At 43.3% G+C, this 14,670-nt stretch overlaps 2 protein-coding genes across 2 annotated transcripts; both read left to right on the top strand.

The window, feature by feature from the left end:
• Positions 1 to 3,428: 3,428 nt before the first annotated feature.
• LOC311011787 (uncharacterized protein) lies at positions 3,429 to 7,680 on the top strand (the record flags this gene model as incomplete). Its single annotated transcript, XM_084006915.1, has 7 exons — positions 3,429 to 3,597; positions 4,207 to 4,409; positions 4,716 to 4,802; positions 4,907 to 4,999; positions 5,084 to 5,194; positions 5,269 to 5,401; positions 6,036 to 7,680. The coding sequence occupies 7 exons, from the start codon at positions 3,429 to 3,431 to the stop codon at positions 7,427 to 7,429; spliced, it is 2,190 nt and encodes a 729-aa protein (XP_083863041.1). The 3' UTR covers positions 7,430 to 7,680.
• Positions 7,681 to 8,101: 421 nt separating this feature from the next.
• Positions 8,102 to 12,945, top strand: LOC311012257 (uncharacterized protein). Its single transcript, XM_084007638.1, has 7 exons — positions 8,102 to 8,270; positions 9,015 to 9,217; positions 9,317 to 9,409; positions 9,878 to 9,973; positions 10,115 to 10,225; positions 10,310 to 10,439; positions 10,545 to 12,945. Exons 1-7 carry the CDS (start codon positions 8,258 to 8,260, stop codon positions 12,413 to 12,415), a joined length of 2,517 nt encoding a protein of 838 aa, XP_083863764.1. The 5' UTR covers positions 8,102 to 8,257; the 3' UTR covers positions 12,416 to 12,945.
• The last annotated feature ends 1,725 nt before the right edge of the window (positions 12,946 to 14,670 follow it).

Raw genomic sequence — 14,670 nt, 5'->3', positions numbered from 1 at the left:
ATTTTTTTGTAACGTATTTATATTGAAAGACCATTTCAGTGACTCTCATGACGGCCATAACAAGTTATGATCAAATTATATAAATATACTGTGTTCATTTTTATATAAAAAGACTTTCCTTGAGGACCTGATTGTCTGTATTGCATTTAGGTTGATCGTTTCATGGATTGTTTTACGAAATGGTAATAAAACTCTTTTCCATATTTGTGGGTTTTCCAACTCTCAGTGCCGTTTCAAAATAGCAGGAGGTCGCATGTTTTGGATTATTGTGAAAAACATTTTTTTTGGCAGGGCTGTATAATTGTTAACACGTTGCCATTTACCCTGTTTAACACTACATTTAAAGATGTGGTTGTGAATTTTAATGCAATGTCTCTCCATTTGCACATGAGGAACCAGTTTGCTGATATGACCTCATTACGAGGCTGGAACTGTTAAATCTCTCTCTCTCTCTCTCTCTCTCTCTCTCTAAAAAATAACAGGACAGATGTGCACAACCTCTGCATCTCCGTGGCTGCGTGTCTGTAGCAAGGCAACGTAGCTGAAGTCGAGGCGCACACACACACAAAAATATCATGCAGTAATTCTGACCACTAAAAAACAAAAAAAAAAGAAGAAAAACAGCCATAAAAAATAAGCTTTTGGGTCATTTGTGTGTATTTTCCATCTCTCGGACTTTCTTCTTCAAGACTTCAGGGAGTTGTATTACAAAAAATATTTTCTTTTATGTTTATATTTCCAAGTTAATAGTTGAGCACTCTCACATTTTCAGTTTTGAAAAAAAAAAAAAAAAAAAAAAATCATCAAGGTTGCCAATTTGGATTTAGCCCCAAAGAGATTTCCTCTCTCTGGTTGTCGGGGTGGTCAAATCCAACTCTGACCAGCTGGGATAGAAGGATAATCTGTGTGTAAAAAAAAATCACTTGTTTTAATTACACACGCATTACATACGCATGCACTCTCTCTTTTTCTCTCCCTTCCACACACACACACACACACACACGCACGTACAGTACACATGTGGAGATACATGTATTAACACACACACACTTTACTTCTGCCGTCCATCATCATAATAGACAGATGCTTACTTTGAATTTAATTTGGTTTTGTGCGGGAAGTGCCAGAAAAATGTGACTTGACTGAATGTGACTTGGTAATTGATCTGATTTTTAAGCGTTTGGACATGTGGCGGAGATTAAAGCTTCATCAGAGAGAGCAAACATTTTTAAAAAGATTAAAAAAAAGGCACTATGTCTAATTACAAAAGGCAGCAGCAGCAGCGCCGTAAAACACCAATGTCAACGCGATGCATCACGAATCGTCCGGGTATAATGCAGACAACTGTAATGCAAAAGACATTTGATGAATTGCATGTGTGCCATTTATTCAAATAAACGTTAGATGGAGGTCATGAGTCACATCCATCATGTCAAAGGGGTCAATGGGAGTGTATTCCTTTTTTCCCCCAAACATGATGATTTCTGTGCCTTTAAATATGTCCATCGCTGGAGTTAAATATGTATAAATACAATATTCAAAGTCAGTCCGAGTAAAAAATTATTATGATTGGAAATCCTGAGCATGACCTTGTAATCTTCTGTGGTTGTTACTCACCAGGTTCTTCCTTCACCTGAGGTTCATGGTGGAACTCGCTTCAATAGTGCAATAAATTGAAAAAATGGTGATATACTTTTATAGGAATTCTAGGCCATTAGCTGTTATGGTGAAAATCAAGTAAAAATCTAAGGCTGGGTTCGCTAAAAAGGCTGAGAATCCCCAAAAAAAGAAAAAGAAAATAGCCTTTTTAAGTACGAGAGGGCCATGCTGTCATTCAACATGCACTGCAGGGATTTAATTGGTGTCATGGTGGCTGATGCCGCCCAGATGGTCTGATGAGGCACTATCTAATTACTTTTCCCATGATTCCTCTATTTCTGATGAATACTGGGCCCGCTTGTTAGAAAGCCTTCACTGCCACCCTCAGGACATTCATGCATCTACAACCTGTGAGGAATAATAATAATGATAATTATTTTTAAAAAAAGTGCCTTTGAAAACCAGATTTATAAAAGAACACATCATGATCGGGGGTTATAGTTACTATGTGTTAGTTAATATATTCCAATATGCAATTGTAGTTGATTAGAGTTTTAGGATTTGTTTGTTAGTTGCGTGTGTGTGTGTGTGTGTGTGTGTGTGTGTGTGTGTGAACATGAACATATCCATACGGAATGTTCATGTTCTAAAGTGAATCCAACTATAAGTTATGTGGACAATTGCACACAGTTGTTGCACACACATGTTCCACTATGATGTGATGTAGGTTTGGGAGCTGTAGGATGAGCCATAATAATAAGCAGGACACCGCAGGGAGTCGAACCCCCTCTCAGTAAACTGAAAGTACCATCACCAGTGTCTTTTGCTTTTTGTGGCCAAATGTGAGAAAAAGAAACCCTGCATTACATTTTGGTTGTGATCAATGTCACGTCTCCTGGATTTAGCTTAAAGCTTAAACCATAAGTTGTTTGTTTGTTTGTGGGCTCAGAGTCTGGAATAATTCAATATCAGAATAAATAAAGAATAATATAAATCTCAGAAGTTTGGTATTGACTATTAACCAATAAGGTCGCTGTTGCTGGGTCAAGGGAAGTTATGATTGGCTGTTTGACACACACACACACACACACACACACACACACACACACACACACACACACACACACACACACACACACACGGGACAGTGAAGTGCAGGTGAGGTCTGAGTCTGATTCCAACCACTGCATCATTGTTAAAAGAGCTAAAAAAAGTGAATAAGTGGTCCGCACCCGCTGCATCTCCTCACGAGTACAGTCATTCAACCAAATACTGTTTTAGAAAATAAAATACAATATTTAATGAAACTTTAGGTAATTGGAAATCACCGTTTTAGAGAGGATCAGAGGCTGTGCGTAGAGGTAAGCACACCAGATCTAACTGGTAGCGCTCCACCTCCTGCAAGGCTCCGGGCAAAAGACAGTAACTGACCAGAGTGTCAAACTGAGAAAAATTACTTTAAAGTTTTTTTGTCTACACAAATGTATTAAAGGTAGAGCAATGAAAATCTGGTAACTTGTTGCCCTGATGAAGAAATGTGTGTATATAAAAAATATTGTGCTCAAAGTTGACCTTTGACCCTTTTTTGTCAGATACTGTACTTTGTATTATGTACTAAAAAATAAGCAGTAGTACAAAGGCAACAGACAGTAACTGACACATATGTACTGTATATGGCCTAACAAAGGCAGAGTAACCTTGTGCATCAAAGCCAAAGAAGGGAAACTGCAGTTGCGGCTTTCTGCCATGGTTGCTTGTATGGTTTTGGGAGTGCGCCTGATTGTAGCGGACGATAGGTGGCGGTAACGCGTCAGGGTGTGTCAACCGAAATGCACCACACGAAGAAGAAGAGTCAGGAAGTGGCGTTCGGCAGCGAGAAGCTAATCAGCGAAGTGCTGCTAAAAGGGCTCGTTTTCAAGGAGGAGGAGGAGGAGTTTGATGAGGAAGCATTCTTCTGTGTCCGTCCAGCTGTCATAGCTCTCCGGGGGAATAACATGGGTAACGTGTTGTCGTTTTACTGGGGGTCACGTCGCTTTGTTGTGATGTTTGTTAGCACGCCTGCTAACAGCAACTTCCTAGCTTTGACTTGTCAAACTTAATGAAGTCATGATGGAGGTGTCTTTTAGACTGATATGACGCTATGTCACAGCACTACATTGGGGACATTTAATCGAACAGAATTATTAAAAATCAGAATAACGTTATGAGTTGTTGTTGTTGTTGGTGTTGTTGTTGTTGTTGTTGTTGTTGGTGAACCCCAGTTAAGCTTTATAATTATAACGTAACTCATGACTTGGCTTTCGATAAAACAGGCTAAACCCAAATCAAAAAGAAAATTGACCTTTTAAACCTACCGTTTTCTTTTTAAATGTAACACGTAAAAGTCACATCAACTATGAGAACTATATATATGTATGTATGTATGCATGTATATGTATGTTGCTGCAACATGAGCCTGTGTTTTCACCACTATAACCTTTAGTGCATCTTCCCTGCCAACACTATGTTATAGACGTGTTATAGACATATTTCTGACGTGTCATCATATTTTAAGTGCAATATTCTCAAGCAAGAATAAAGTAACGCTCGCCTCCTCCCCCCTTGCAGACCCCCCCCTGCCCCTGTCCTCGCTGAGGCTCCTGGTTCCACCTCTGCGGGTGGCGATGGCCGTGATGTGGAATGTGGTCCGTCTGAGGAACGTCGTGCACTATGGGAAAGTGTCGGAGTTCGTTTCCTTGGTAACCGAGGCCATCCCTGACATCTTGACGGACAGACAGATGAGGCTGCTCACTCTGGGCTTAAGAGCAAAGGTAAAAGAGATACATATTAAACTGCTTTATTGCTGATATTCTGGGTTGGAAATGTTTTTAATCATCTTTTCATTATTAAGTAATATAACTGTTCTTAAGATTCAATGCAGCTTTATTGTCATTGCACACAGTAACAGTACAATGAACTGCAGTTTAGAATCTTATCAGATTAAAAAAACCCTGAAATCATTAACTTTATGATTATTCATCAGATTCCAGTTGGATTTTATTGTTTGTGGCAAAACAGCGGGATTCCTGGGTTTTCCTTGAATGCCCCTGACGTTTGCTTATTAATGGCTTTTCCAGATGACATTAAAGATGACATTGAGTTCTGAACAGTCACAGGATCTCAGAGGTCTTAAAACCCACCTCCTGCCATCTAATTCAAAACAGGTGTGCAACTCTTTTTTTCCCAGTCCTCAGACATTAAATGCTCCTGACTGTTTTTAAGAAGCATTCTTATTATAATTGTCGGTGTGCATATTTGTCCTCGACAGGTTCATCCAGGAAACGAAGCTCTCGAAGCCAACTTTGTCTGGCTTGTTCAAAGTCTCCTGGAGGACCCAGAAGGGAGAGAGCACTTCCTCAAGGTGTGTCTCTGCTTTCACCTTCGGTTTTGAGTGATTTGATTTCAAACGATGCGGTAACACGAGGTTTAACATCCATGCTCACAGAATGTGTTTCCTGTGGAGTATGGCTCTGACTTCGATGCAGCTCTGGAGACACTGCTTTGTGAGTTCTTCACCAGACTGGAGGAGTTGCTGCTTATACCAGACTTTAAGCAGGTAAAAAAGCCTTTCCAGAGATTGGTTGTTCCATTCCAGTCCATCAAAATAAGACGTTTGTTTGTTATATAAAGACTGCAGTGTGGATGAGTGACACACCCCCGGTGCTAGAAGAGTACATGCAGTGTGTGTCCAAAGAAGATGACCTCAAAGTGCTGCTCAGAAGCAAGTCCCACTGTGGTAAAATGGCCAAGATGGATATCAGTGGTAAGTCACTCTGCCTGGGAAAAATGGTTAATGAATTAATTGAGAAAATAATCAATTGGTAATGACAATTAGGCCTGTTCGATTAATCGATTTTAAATCGTAATCGCGATTATGTAGTTAGGAGGATGTTAAAAACGTGAAAATCGTAAAATCGTTTTTGTAAGTTAAAGTTCTACACTTTATTTATTCATTTTTGTTTAATGGACACACCTTAAGATACATGTGAAAGTGAGGTTTTTCTCTTAATCCCAAAGGGATTGTTGTTTTTTGTTGTTGTTGTTGTTTACAAGAGGTGTACAAGAAGATAACATGGAGCAAAGCCAGATGGCAAAAGTTCATTAATTGTTCTTTATATTAATCCCTTGAGGGATTTTTTGTTTAGGTTTGCACTCAAATCCCAATGGGGAAATAATTTGCAAAATGTTCAATAAAAAACAGCATATTTGAAATCATTTCTTTGCCTTTTGTCATTTTACAAAATAATTGTAATCGAAAATCGGATTTTGAGAGAAGATAATCAGGATTTTATTTTTGGTCAAAATCGAACAGCCCTAATCACAATAAATCTTAATATCAGCCTGGTGCAGATATATTACAACCACTAAATGCATCATTTTTTCCTCTTTTTCAACAGTGCCCTCTCCCTCGGAGCAGCTGCTCTTCTCATCATTATCACTCCCTGCTTCACTACGAGAGACCAACGCTGAAGATGCGGACTCTAACACACAAACACTTCAAAGTCAAAGAGAATCTGAGGAGATATTTCCTCAGGATGCAGGAGATACTGGGTTACAAGATGCAAGATGGCCATCGGGGGAGGAAACAAACATTCCTGAAAGCAGCAATGCAGAACAAACGACAGGAGGGGAATGCAGTGCTAACATTCCTGACATCCACGCTGCGGAGGAGTACGGTGACGGAGCATCAGACACCTGCCGAGCTCCCTCTACATCTGCTGAGAGTCCTCCGTTGTCCGGCTCGGCGATCGGACCTGCTCGGCAGAGAGTTGCACACAAATGTGCACAGTGCGGAAAGTGCTTCATTTACCGCTATGAACTCCTGGAGCATCAGAGGCTGCACACTGGAGAAAACCCTTACAAGTGCTCTCAGTGCGGAAAGGCCTTCAGGAGGACCTCTGACCTGTCATCTCACAGGCGGACACAGTGCACGAAAGCAGCTTACATTTGCATCAAATGTGGGAACAGCTTTCAGTCAATACGGGACAAATTTAGACACCAGTGTGTTAAAAGTGTACAAAAGTTTGACTGTTCTCAGTGTGAAAAAAGCTTTAAGAAAATACACTTGCTGGGGAAGCATGAGCTGACTCACACCCAGAACCGCGTTTTCACGTGCAGACAGTGCGGTGAAGAGTTCCCCACTATGAGTGAACTGAGATCCCACCAGAAGATTCACCCTCCCGAGCTGACCAATCAGTGCACACAGTGTGGGAAGTTTTTCCGCTCCGTTGCCTGCTTGACAGCCCACGAGCTACGCCACAGGCAACAGAGGACTCAGATCTGTGTGCGCTGCGGCAAAGCTTTCAAGAACAAACACGACTTGAACCTTCACATGCGCAGTCACACGGGCGAGAGGCCCTTTCAGTGCACGTACTGTGGGAAGCGCTTCTCCGTGTCAGGAAACCTGAACATACACATAAGGATCCACACCGGGGAGAAACCGTATCTGTGCTCCGACTGCGGCAAGTCGTTCGTGTCGGCCGGCGAGCTGCAGATACACAGACGCACTCACACGGGGGAAAAGCCGTACAAGTGCACCGTGTGCGGGAGGGGATTCACCATGGCGAGCAAAGTGACGCTTCATATGCGCGTTCACACCGGAGAGCGTCCTTACATCTGTTGTGAATGTGGGAAGGGTTTCTCTCGTGGCAGCGAACTGAAAAAGCACACCATGAATCATACAGGGGTGCGACCCTTCGCCTGTCAGCTGTGTGCAAAGACGTACACATGCCTCAATCACCTAAAGAGACACTTGAAAACTCACAGTGTTGTGCAAAACCAGGCCATCTAATTCCATTTACCATGGCATTTTAATCAAATTAATGTTTAATTTAGGCAAATACCCTGTACTGCTGGTGATGTTGACTTTACCCCCTCTTGTAAAGACAATATTGCACAAGTTCTTATTCCCTTTCCTGCGTTGCCAGATCTGTTCCCGTTGTTCTCTGAAACCCTAAAACATGTGTTTAAAGAAAGGTGTACCCTATGGGTTTGCTTCTAACAACAATAAAAGTATTTATGTACTTGAATCCAACAATAAACAACCTGTGATCTTGCACAATATTAATATGTTTGTGATCATTAAACATAATAATAAATTAGACAAATTAAATAATTGCATAGCTCCTGTAATACCAAAAGCGTGTTTTTTTAAATATTATTTAATTTTTTATTTATCCTATTGAGATTTTAAATCATTATTGTTTCATTGCAATTATTATTATTTTTTAAATCTTTGCGAATATAATATTTATAAATATATTAGCATACAAATATCTGATTATATGAGGCATTAAAAACATGCGGGATGACAGTTTTATCAAGTTTTAATATTACTTAAAAGATTTTGTCATGTGATTTGTCCGGAGGGGCGGTGCGTTTAATTTTGACGGTAGCATGAACGGCTCTCGTCTCATCCGGGCTGCGCTGTGTAGCAAAACGAGCCTCGCCGTTACAAACTGTCACTGACTGGCCAACGCGCACCAGAATGAACAACGTGTTTCAGGAAGAAGTTGGCGCCTGAAGCCCCGTATGCGGTTAGCTTAGCGCGCTAACCGAAAGTATGCAAGCTAGTCTACTGTAATGACTTTTCTTCCCATCGTTATTAAAGAATCCCAAAATGAACGACACGGGTATGTATTTGTTTGTGGAGCTCTATAGAGTAGTGCATTTATCGCTTATGCGGCTAGCCAGAGAGCTAACGCGTAGGCTTAGCCGAGGCTGAATAGGCCTCGACTAATCCCTGGAACAAGAATTGTTTTCCCCAAAACATTGAGCTGGTTTTAAGGCAACACCGAGCGGGCCTGAATGGTTTAGTCTGCTAACGTTAGTTAACGTTTTGCCTTGAATTATATTTAACAGCCCAGCTGCTGGGTCTTTGACCGATAGTTAGCCAGACTCGGTTTGATTTTAAAATAAAGTGAAACGGGTAGTGATGCTAACGTTAGCCGTTTGCGAACGTAAACTGCGTGTTTTTTGCGCACTGTGAGTTTACCTGCTTTGGTTTCAAAAGCGCTGAATGGGTTTATTTTAATCATACGAGGGCGTCCAGAGCTACTAAACGCATGTAATGATGGGTCGGAGCTGCACGTATGAATGCTGCAGGTAACACTACACGACTGCTACTGTGCTGCAACGTTAATTCACATTTAGCCAGACGCATCACAGGCATGCATACTAGAGGCGGATTTCTGTGCATGAAGCCACTTAAAGTGAGATGCTGGAAATGCACATTTCTCCCAAATATAATAACTATAGTACCCCAAATAAGACATAGGAGGGAGGATTATTTGCATGTATGCAGCATCTTCATGCAGCAACCATAACATCTAGCATTGGAAGTGTTTAATAGACTCAAATCTAATTTCCCTTTGAAGAATTCAGTGTCCCTCTGTCCTCGCTGGCTCTCCTGGTCCCGCCACTTCGGCTGATGTCAGCAGTGATGTGGGAAGTAGTACGCCAGCGCAACATAAAGCACTATGGGAAACTGGAGGAGTTTGTGTCCATGGTAACGGATGCAGTCCCCGAACTGATGAGTAAGAGAGAAGGGAGGCTGCTGTCGCTGGGCCTGAGAGCACGGGTAAGTGTTTTGTTTTTAATGTGTAGAAGAAGTGTCAAGAGACCGAAGAAAAGGCTATCATTAAGGATGCATTAAAATCATTTATTATATTTCCTCTAGACAACTCTCGAGCTGCTGCGTTCAGAGCACCCCGAAGATCTCAAGGCTGTCGAGAGCCACCTCAACCGCATCCGGTCTTCTTGCATCGAGGAGGTGAGTGTTTTTAATCGATTGGTTGTAGAACTAAAAGGATTAGTCGGCTGATTCACTAATCGATCAGCAGGAAAATAATCGTTGAACCAAACCATTCACTAGTTCCAACCTCATGAATATCAGGATTTGCTGCTGATTATGTTTTATATGCAGAGGTGTCAAAAGTACACTACAAGTAGAAGTACAGATACTTGTCTTCAAAAAGACTAGAGTAAAAGTAGAAATACTAGTTCAACTTATCTTCTTAGGTAGAAGTTAAAAAGTACAGGCTCTGAAATGTAAGTATAAAGTATCTCTATGAAGGACATTTCCACTGGCTGTTGTTGTGCAAAGCTAACTGAATCTTTCATCATATTAAGAACACTTTTTCATGTAGGTTAACATATAGGAAAAAAACGCTAATTAGTTGTTTATTTTCTTTACATCGCCTATAATCATCTGACTGTGGATTTTTGTCTTCCAACCCAGACCAATGATCCTGTAATTGAGGCACCTGAGGCGAACTTTATGAAGCTGGTGCAAGGTCTCATTGAAGACACCGATGGCAGAGAACATTTCCTCAAGGTGAACTTACATTTAATTTATATAGTGCTCTAAATAACGTGATCTGCCAAAACTCACATGCTAGAAATCAACTTCTTTGTGGCAGCTTTACCAAACATAATGTGAGAAATTAAGTTTTCTTCTTCCTGCTCCGTCTGACAGAATGTGTTTCCGGTGGAGTATGGTCCCGACTTCGACACGGCACTAGAGACTCTGGTTTGTGAGTTCTTCACCAGACTGGAGGAGCTGCTGCCAATACCAGATTTCAAACAGGTACAAAGAGAAGGTCTGAAACATTAGAATATAAAGTCACTGATTTCGGAGACCTTTCGATCTGAAATGTCTCTTTCTGTGTAGACTGCATCCTGGATCAGTGCTGCCCCCTCTGTCCTAGAAGAGTACATGCAGTGTGTGTCAAATGGAGATGACCTTAAATTCCTTCTCCAAAGCAAACAGTGCCACGGAAAATTGGCTAAAAGTAGTATCGGTACGTGCTCATTTTACATTTTAAACTAGTCATCATGTAGTGTATAAGTTGAAGAAGAGAGAGACTTAACTTTTTTTTTTTTTTCTCGTCATATTTCCCCTGCAGCTCCGTTTCAGTCCGATGATCTTCTCATCCCCTCGCTGTCTCTTCCTCCATCGCTGGAAGTGGCCATCGCTTCCCACCCGAGTGCTTGTGACGACGAGAACAACGACGTTCCCCAGATCGTCATGTTCGACGAAGAACTGTCTACGAATCCTTCCACCTCTACCGACTTTCCCGAATCACCGAAAAGGGCCGACATCTCATCGTCTCCTCGCAGGAGACAGCAGTCAGGCATGCACAAATGCCCAGAGTGTGACAAATGCTTCAAACATCACTCCGTCCTCATCGAACACCAGAGAGTGCACAACGGGCTGCAGCCTTACAACTGCTCCGAGTGCGGGAGGGCTTTCAGAACAGCCACTCTGCTGGCCGGTCACAGGCTACGCAAATGCAAAAATGCTGCATATCTGTGCATTAAATGCGGGAACAGTTTTCCAACCTCGCTGGACAAATTCAGACACCACTGCCCGAAACGTGGCCGCAACTACAATTGTGGGCATTGCGGGAAAACGTTTCAAAAGTCGAGCAGCTTAAAAGAACACCTGCTAACTCACGTCCAGAGCCGCCTTTTCAAGTGCAGCCATTGTGGGGTCGGTTTTTCAGGAATCGGTGACTTGAAGTATCATCAGCAGGTAGATCATGATAAGCCTTATCAGTGTAAGCAGTGTGGGAAGAGCTTTATCTCCTCCAAGTGTCTGACCAAACATCAGCAGCGACACGAAGAGGTCGGCGAGATGGAGACGTCCAAGTCAATGAGTCGAGGTAAACATAGGAACAGTGGCTCCGCCCATCGGACTTCCTCGGCGTCCTCCAGGAAAACATCCAACAAAGCCGGTTACCCACGAGGACGGGTCACACATAACTGTCCACTGTGTGGAAGGAGCTTTAAGTATCGCTTTGAGTTTCTGGAGCACCAGAGGTTCCACACCGCGGTGAAGCCTTACAAGTGCTCTCAGTGTGGGAAGGCCTTCCGCACGGAGGCTCACCTCTCCAGGCACCGCAAGAGAAAGTGTAAAAACGCATCCCATATTTGCACAAAGTGCGGCTGTCAGTTCAGGTCTCTGCATGAACGGGTCAGACATCAGTGTGTCCAGCTGCTGACAAAATACGAGTGTTCTCACTGTGGAAAGACCTTCAAGATGGCCCACATGCTGAGGAACCACCAGATGAGTGAACACCAGCTTCCCTACAGCCCCAACCATCGCTTCAGGTGCCGATACTGCGACGAGACGTTCCCCGGCATCAGCGAGCTGAAGTACCATCAGCGAGTCGACCACGAGAAGCCCTATCAGTGCCAGGAGTGCGGCAAGTGTTTCCTGTCTGAGAAATGCCTGGCCAACCACGAGCTGCGCCACAACGACGACCGACCGGAGAGCTGTCTCGTCTGCGGCCGCGGCTTCAGGAACCGCTACGACCTGAAGCAGCACATGCGCACTCACACGGGGGAGCGACCGTACCAGTGCACTCACTGTTCCCAGTGTTTCTCCACAGCGGGAGGACTGAGGAGTCACACCAGGGTTCACACCGGAGAGAAGCCCCACGTCTGCCCAGATTGTGGAAAGGCTTTCTCCCAAATGGGCGCCATGCGCACCCACAGGCTCACCCACACGGGAGAAAGGCCATTCAAGTGCACAGTGTGCGGCAAGGGTTTTACAATGGCACACAAGGTGACGGTTCACATGCGCGTGCACACAGGGGAGCGGCCGTACGTGTGCACTCAGTGCGGGAAAGCCTTCTCGGATGGAAGCGTGCTGAAGCAGCACATGCTCAACCACTCGGGGGTGAGACCGTACCACTGCCAGATCTGTCCCAAGACCTACACCTGTCTGAACCACCTGAGGAGGCACCTGAAAAGCCACTCTAACATGAACTGAGACGGTGTCTGTAAGGCAACCTGGAGCAGAACATTTTACACACATGCCGGACAAAGTTGGCACTAAAAATAGCAGTGGACCAACTGAAAGAAGCAATACATGAAGGAATATAGACAGAACGATGCTGTACAGTTGCTGTTGAGTTTCCTCTTCACTGTAAAGTAAATGTAGTCACATTTAGCCAATTTCAAGGCCATTCCCTGAGCCTTTTTTTTTTTTTTTTTTTTTACATCATTTCTTGCATGAACATGTTTGGATGTAATTCTGGACGTTACCAGGGTAAGATCCCGTATGTGAAGAAGCTGTGATATTGGAGAAAATTATATTTTCAGTAAGGCCTCAATAGTGATAGATATGAAAGTTTTGGCTCTCTGTAAATATGCTGAAATACACAATGTGAGATTGAAATAATTTCATTTATTTGACCGTGGCATTACTTTACACCTGGAGGCCTTTTATACCCCCCCACCCCCCCGCTATGGTTTGCAAAGTTTGTGAGTTTCAAATTAAATGACCTTGGTTATACTTTGGCCATGTTGATTTAATTTATTTACATCTAAGCGTTCTCAGAAACAAGTGTGGACAGTTTGGGAAATGACCTCGCTGTCGGAAATAAAAGGTGTCACTAGATGGCAGTAGGTGACCACTAACATTTGTCACCTTGCCGTTCACGTATCCATCAGTGACCAGTGTTGTACAGTATTGGAAATAATGATACAGTTAGAAAAGTATTCCCTGCTTTGCTGCCGACTGAAACAACTGGAGACTTTACCGAAAAAAAAAAAGATCTCCGAGGAGAATAGAGACTGATGGTGCAGTGGAAGTTGGTCCGGCCCATTTCCTGTCATTAACTTAATTTGGCGTGGCTCAGAATCTTGATCAGCCTGCAATTTCCTGATGTTTTGACTGGCGCCTACCAGTATCTGAAGTGGTTTTAACCATGACAGAGAATTCCTCACGTGTTGTTGTGTTTGCTTTGGTGCCACTTCTGGGCCATCACTGTTTCCAGGACCTTCTATGTTAACTTGGGTTTCTTCTGACGTCACATCGGGACGCTTACATTGTGATTAATCTTTTCCATCTGTGCTGCGTTGACCGTCATGTTTCGGCAGGAAGACGGAAGCTTCTTTCCCTAACCCTCGCTCCATCTCTGCCATGTTCACTTGTGCGTAGTAGTTTTTGAACCGTGCTCTCTGAAACAAGGCAAAATCTTTGCCGATTCACTGAAAGATCAGCCCCAGAAGATGATTGCGGTTTGATAAATGTTGCAAGATGTTGAACCCACCAAAGAAATGCAGTCAGGCTGGAGACGCTGGCTTTACTCGGCATGATTCCATCGTTCTCTCTGACTCAGAAATGTCTTCTCCGATGAACGTCAGGATCCTGTGGGCGCTCGTCTGCCAACAGGCTTTTGCCCAAGAAGACGTTATGCGGAACCTAATTGGCTTTAGAAAGTACATTACTCCTTTCTGCATGTAACAGCTGTAAGCGTGACCTTTTTTTTGAGGACACACTCGACTTTTGTTCCCTCTGGGTGAAAGATAACGACTCCCTAATGAGCTTATTACATGATCTCAATTCCACCTGGCTTGTAAAAAAAAGTCCTGAAAACAAGGTGCCGGCCTTTGAGCAAAGTCACCCGTGTAACCGTTAACTGAAAACCCCCTTTAAAGTGTTTAGCTAATGAATTCCTCGTGGTTTTTTATAGAATAATGTATCGACAATGAAGATATCTCACAATGCATGCATCACAATTTATACATGACCCCGTACATCTGCCAGAAACCCAACAGATTTACTATGAGAGCTTGCTAATAAACACAGATCATTACCAGATGCTCTCTTTCTCTCCTCACCCCTTTTTTCATTCTCTCCCTCCCTCCCTCCCTCCCTGCTTCTCCACTCAACTCCTTTTTTCTCCTTCTTCTCGCTGAAACAGTGATCTCAGTGGAAAATCTGAGTCCGGGCCAGACCTTCCCTTCAGTCCCACAGTCTGAGCAGAACGGAGTGGCTCACTGTACCCAAAAACTCTTTCCGACGTCCTCTCCAAGAGTTGCCCACAACGACCACTAGATGGCACTGTGTCTCTTCCTCTCTCCGAGATAAAAACAGTAAAGAACCCCCCCCCCCCTCCTCCTCTTCCTCCTCATCCTCCTCCTCCTCGCTTTCATGTTCAGGTCAGGTCTGGACACCGAAGTGAACCAGATGTATTCAAACCCCACCCCCGTCTTCCACAGAAATACGCTTCTTTTACA

The sequence above is a fragment of the Eutrigla gurnardus genome, assembly GCF_963514095.1.
Source record: "Eutrigla gurnardus genome assembly, chromosome: 4".
Lineage (NCBI taxonomy): Eukaryota > Metazoa > Chordata > Actinopteri > Perciformes > Triglidae > Eutrigla > Eutrigla gurnardus.
The sequence above is the reverse complement of the archived record's forward strand: the minus strand, read 5'-3'. Positions and strand labels throughout refer to the sequence as shown.

Coding starts and splice junctions, on each gene's coding strand:
- LOC311012257 (XM_084007638.1), top strand. Junction 9,410..9,877: donor GGTCTTCTTGCATCGAGGAG/GTGAGTGTTTTT, acceptor CTTCCAACCCAG/ACCAATGATCCTGTAATTGA. Junction 9,974..10,114: donor GCAGAGAACATTTCCTCAAG/GTGAACTTACAT, acceptor TCCGTCTGACAG/AATGTGTTTCCGGTGGAGTA.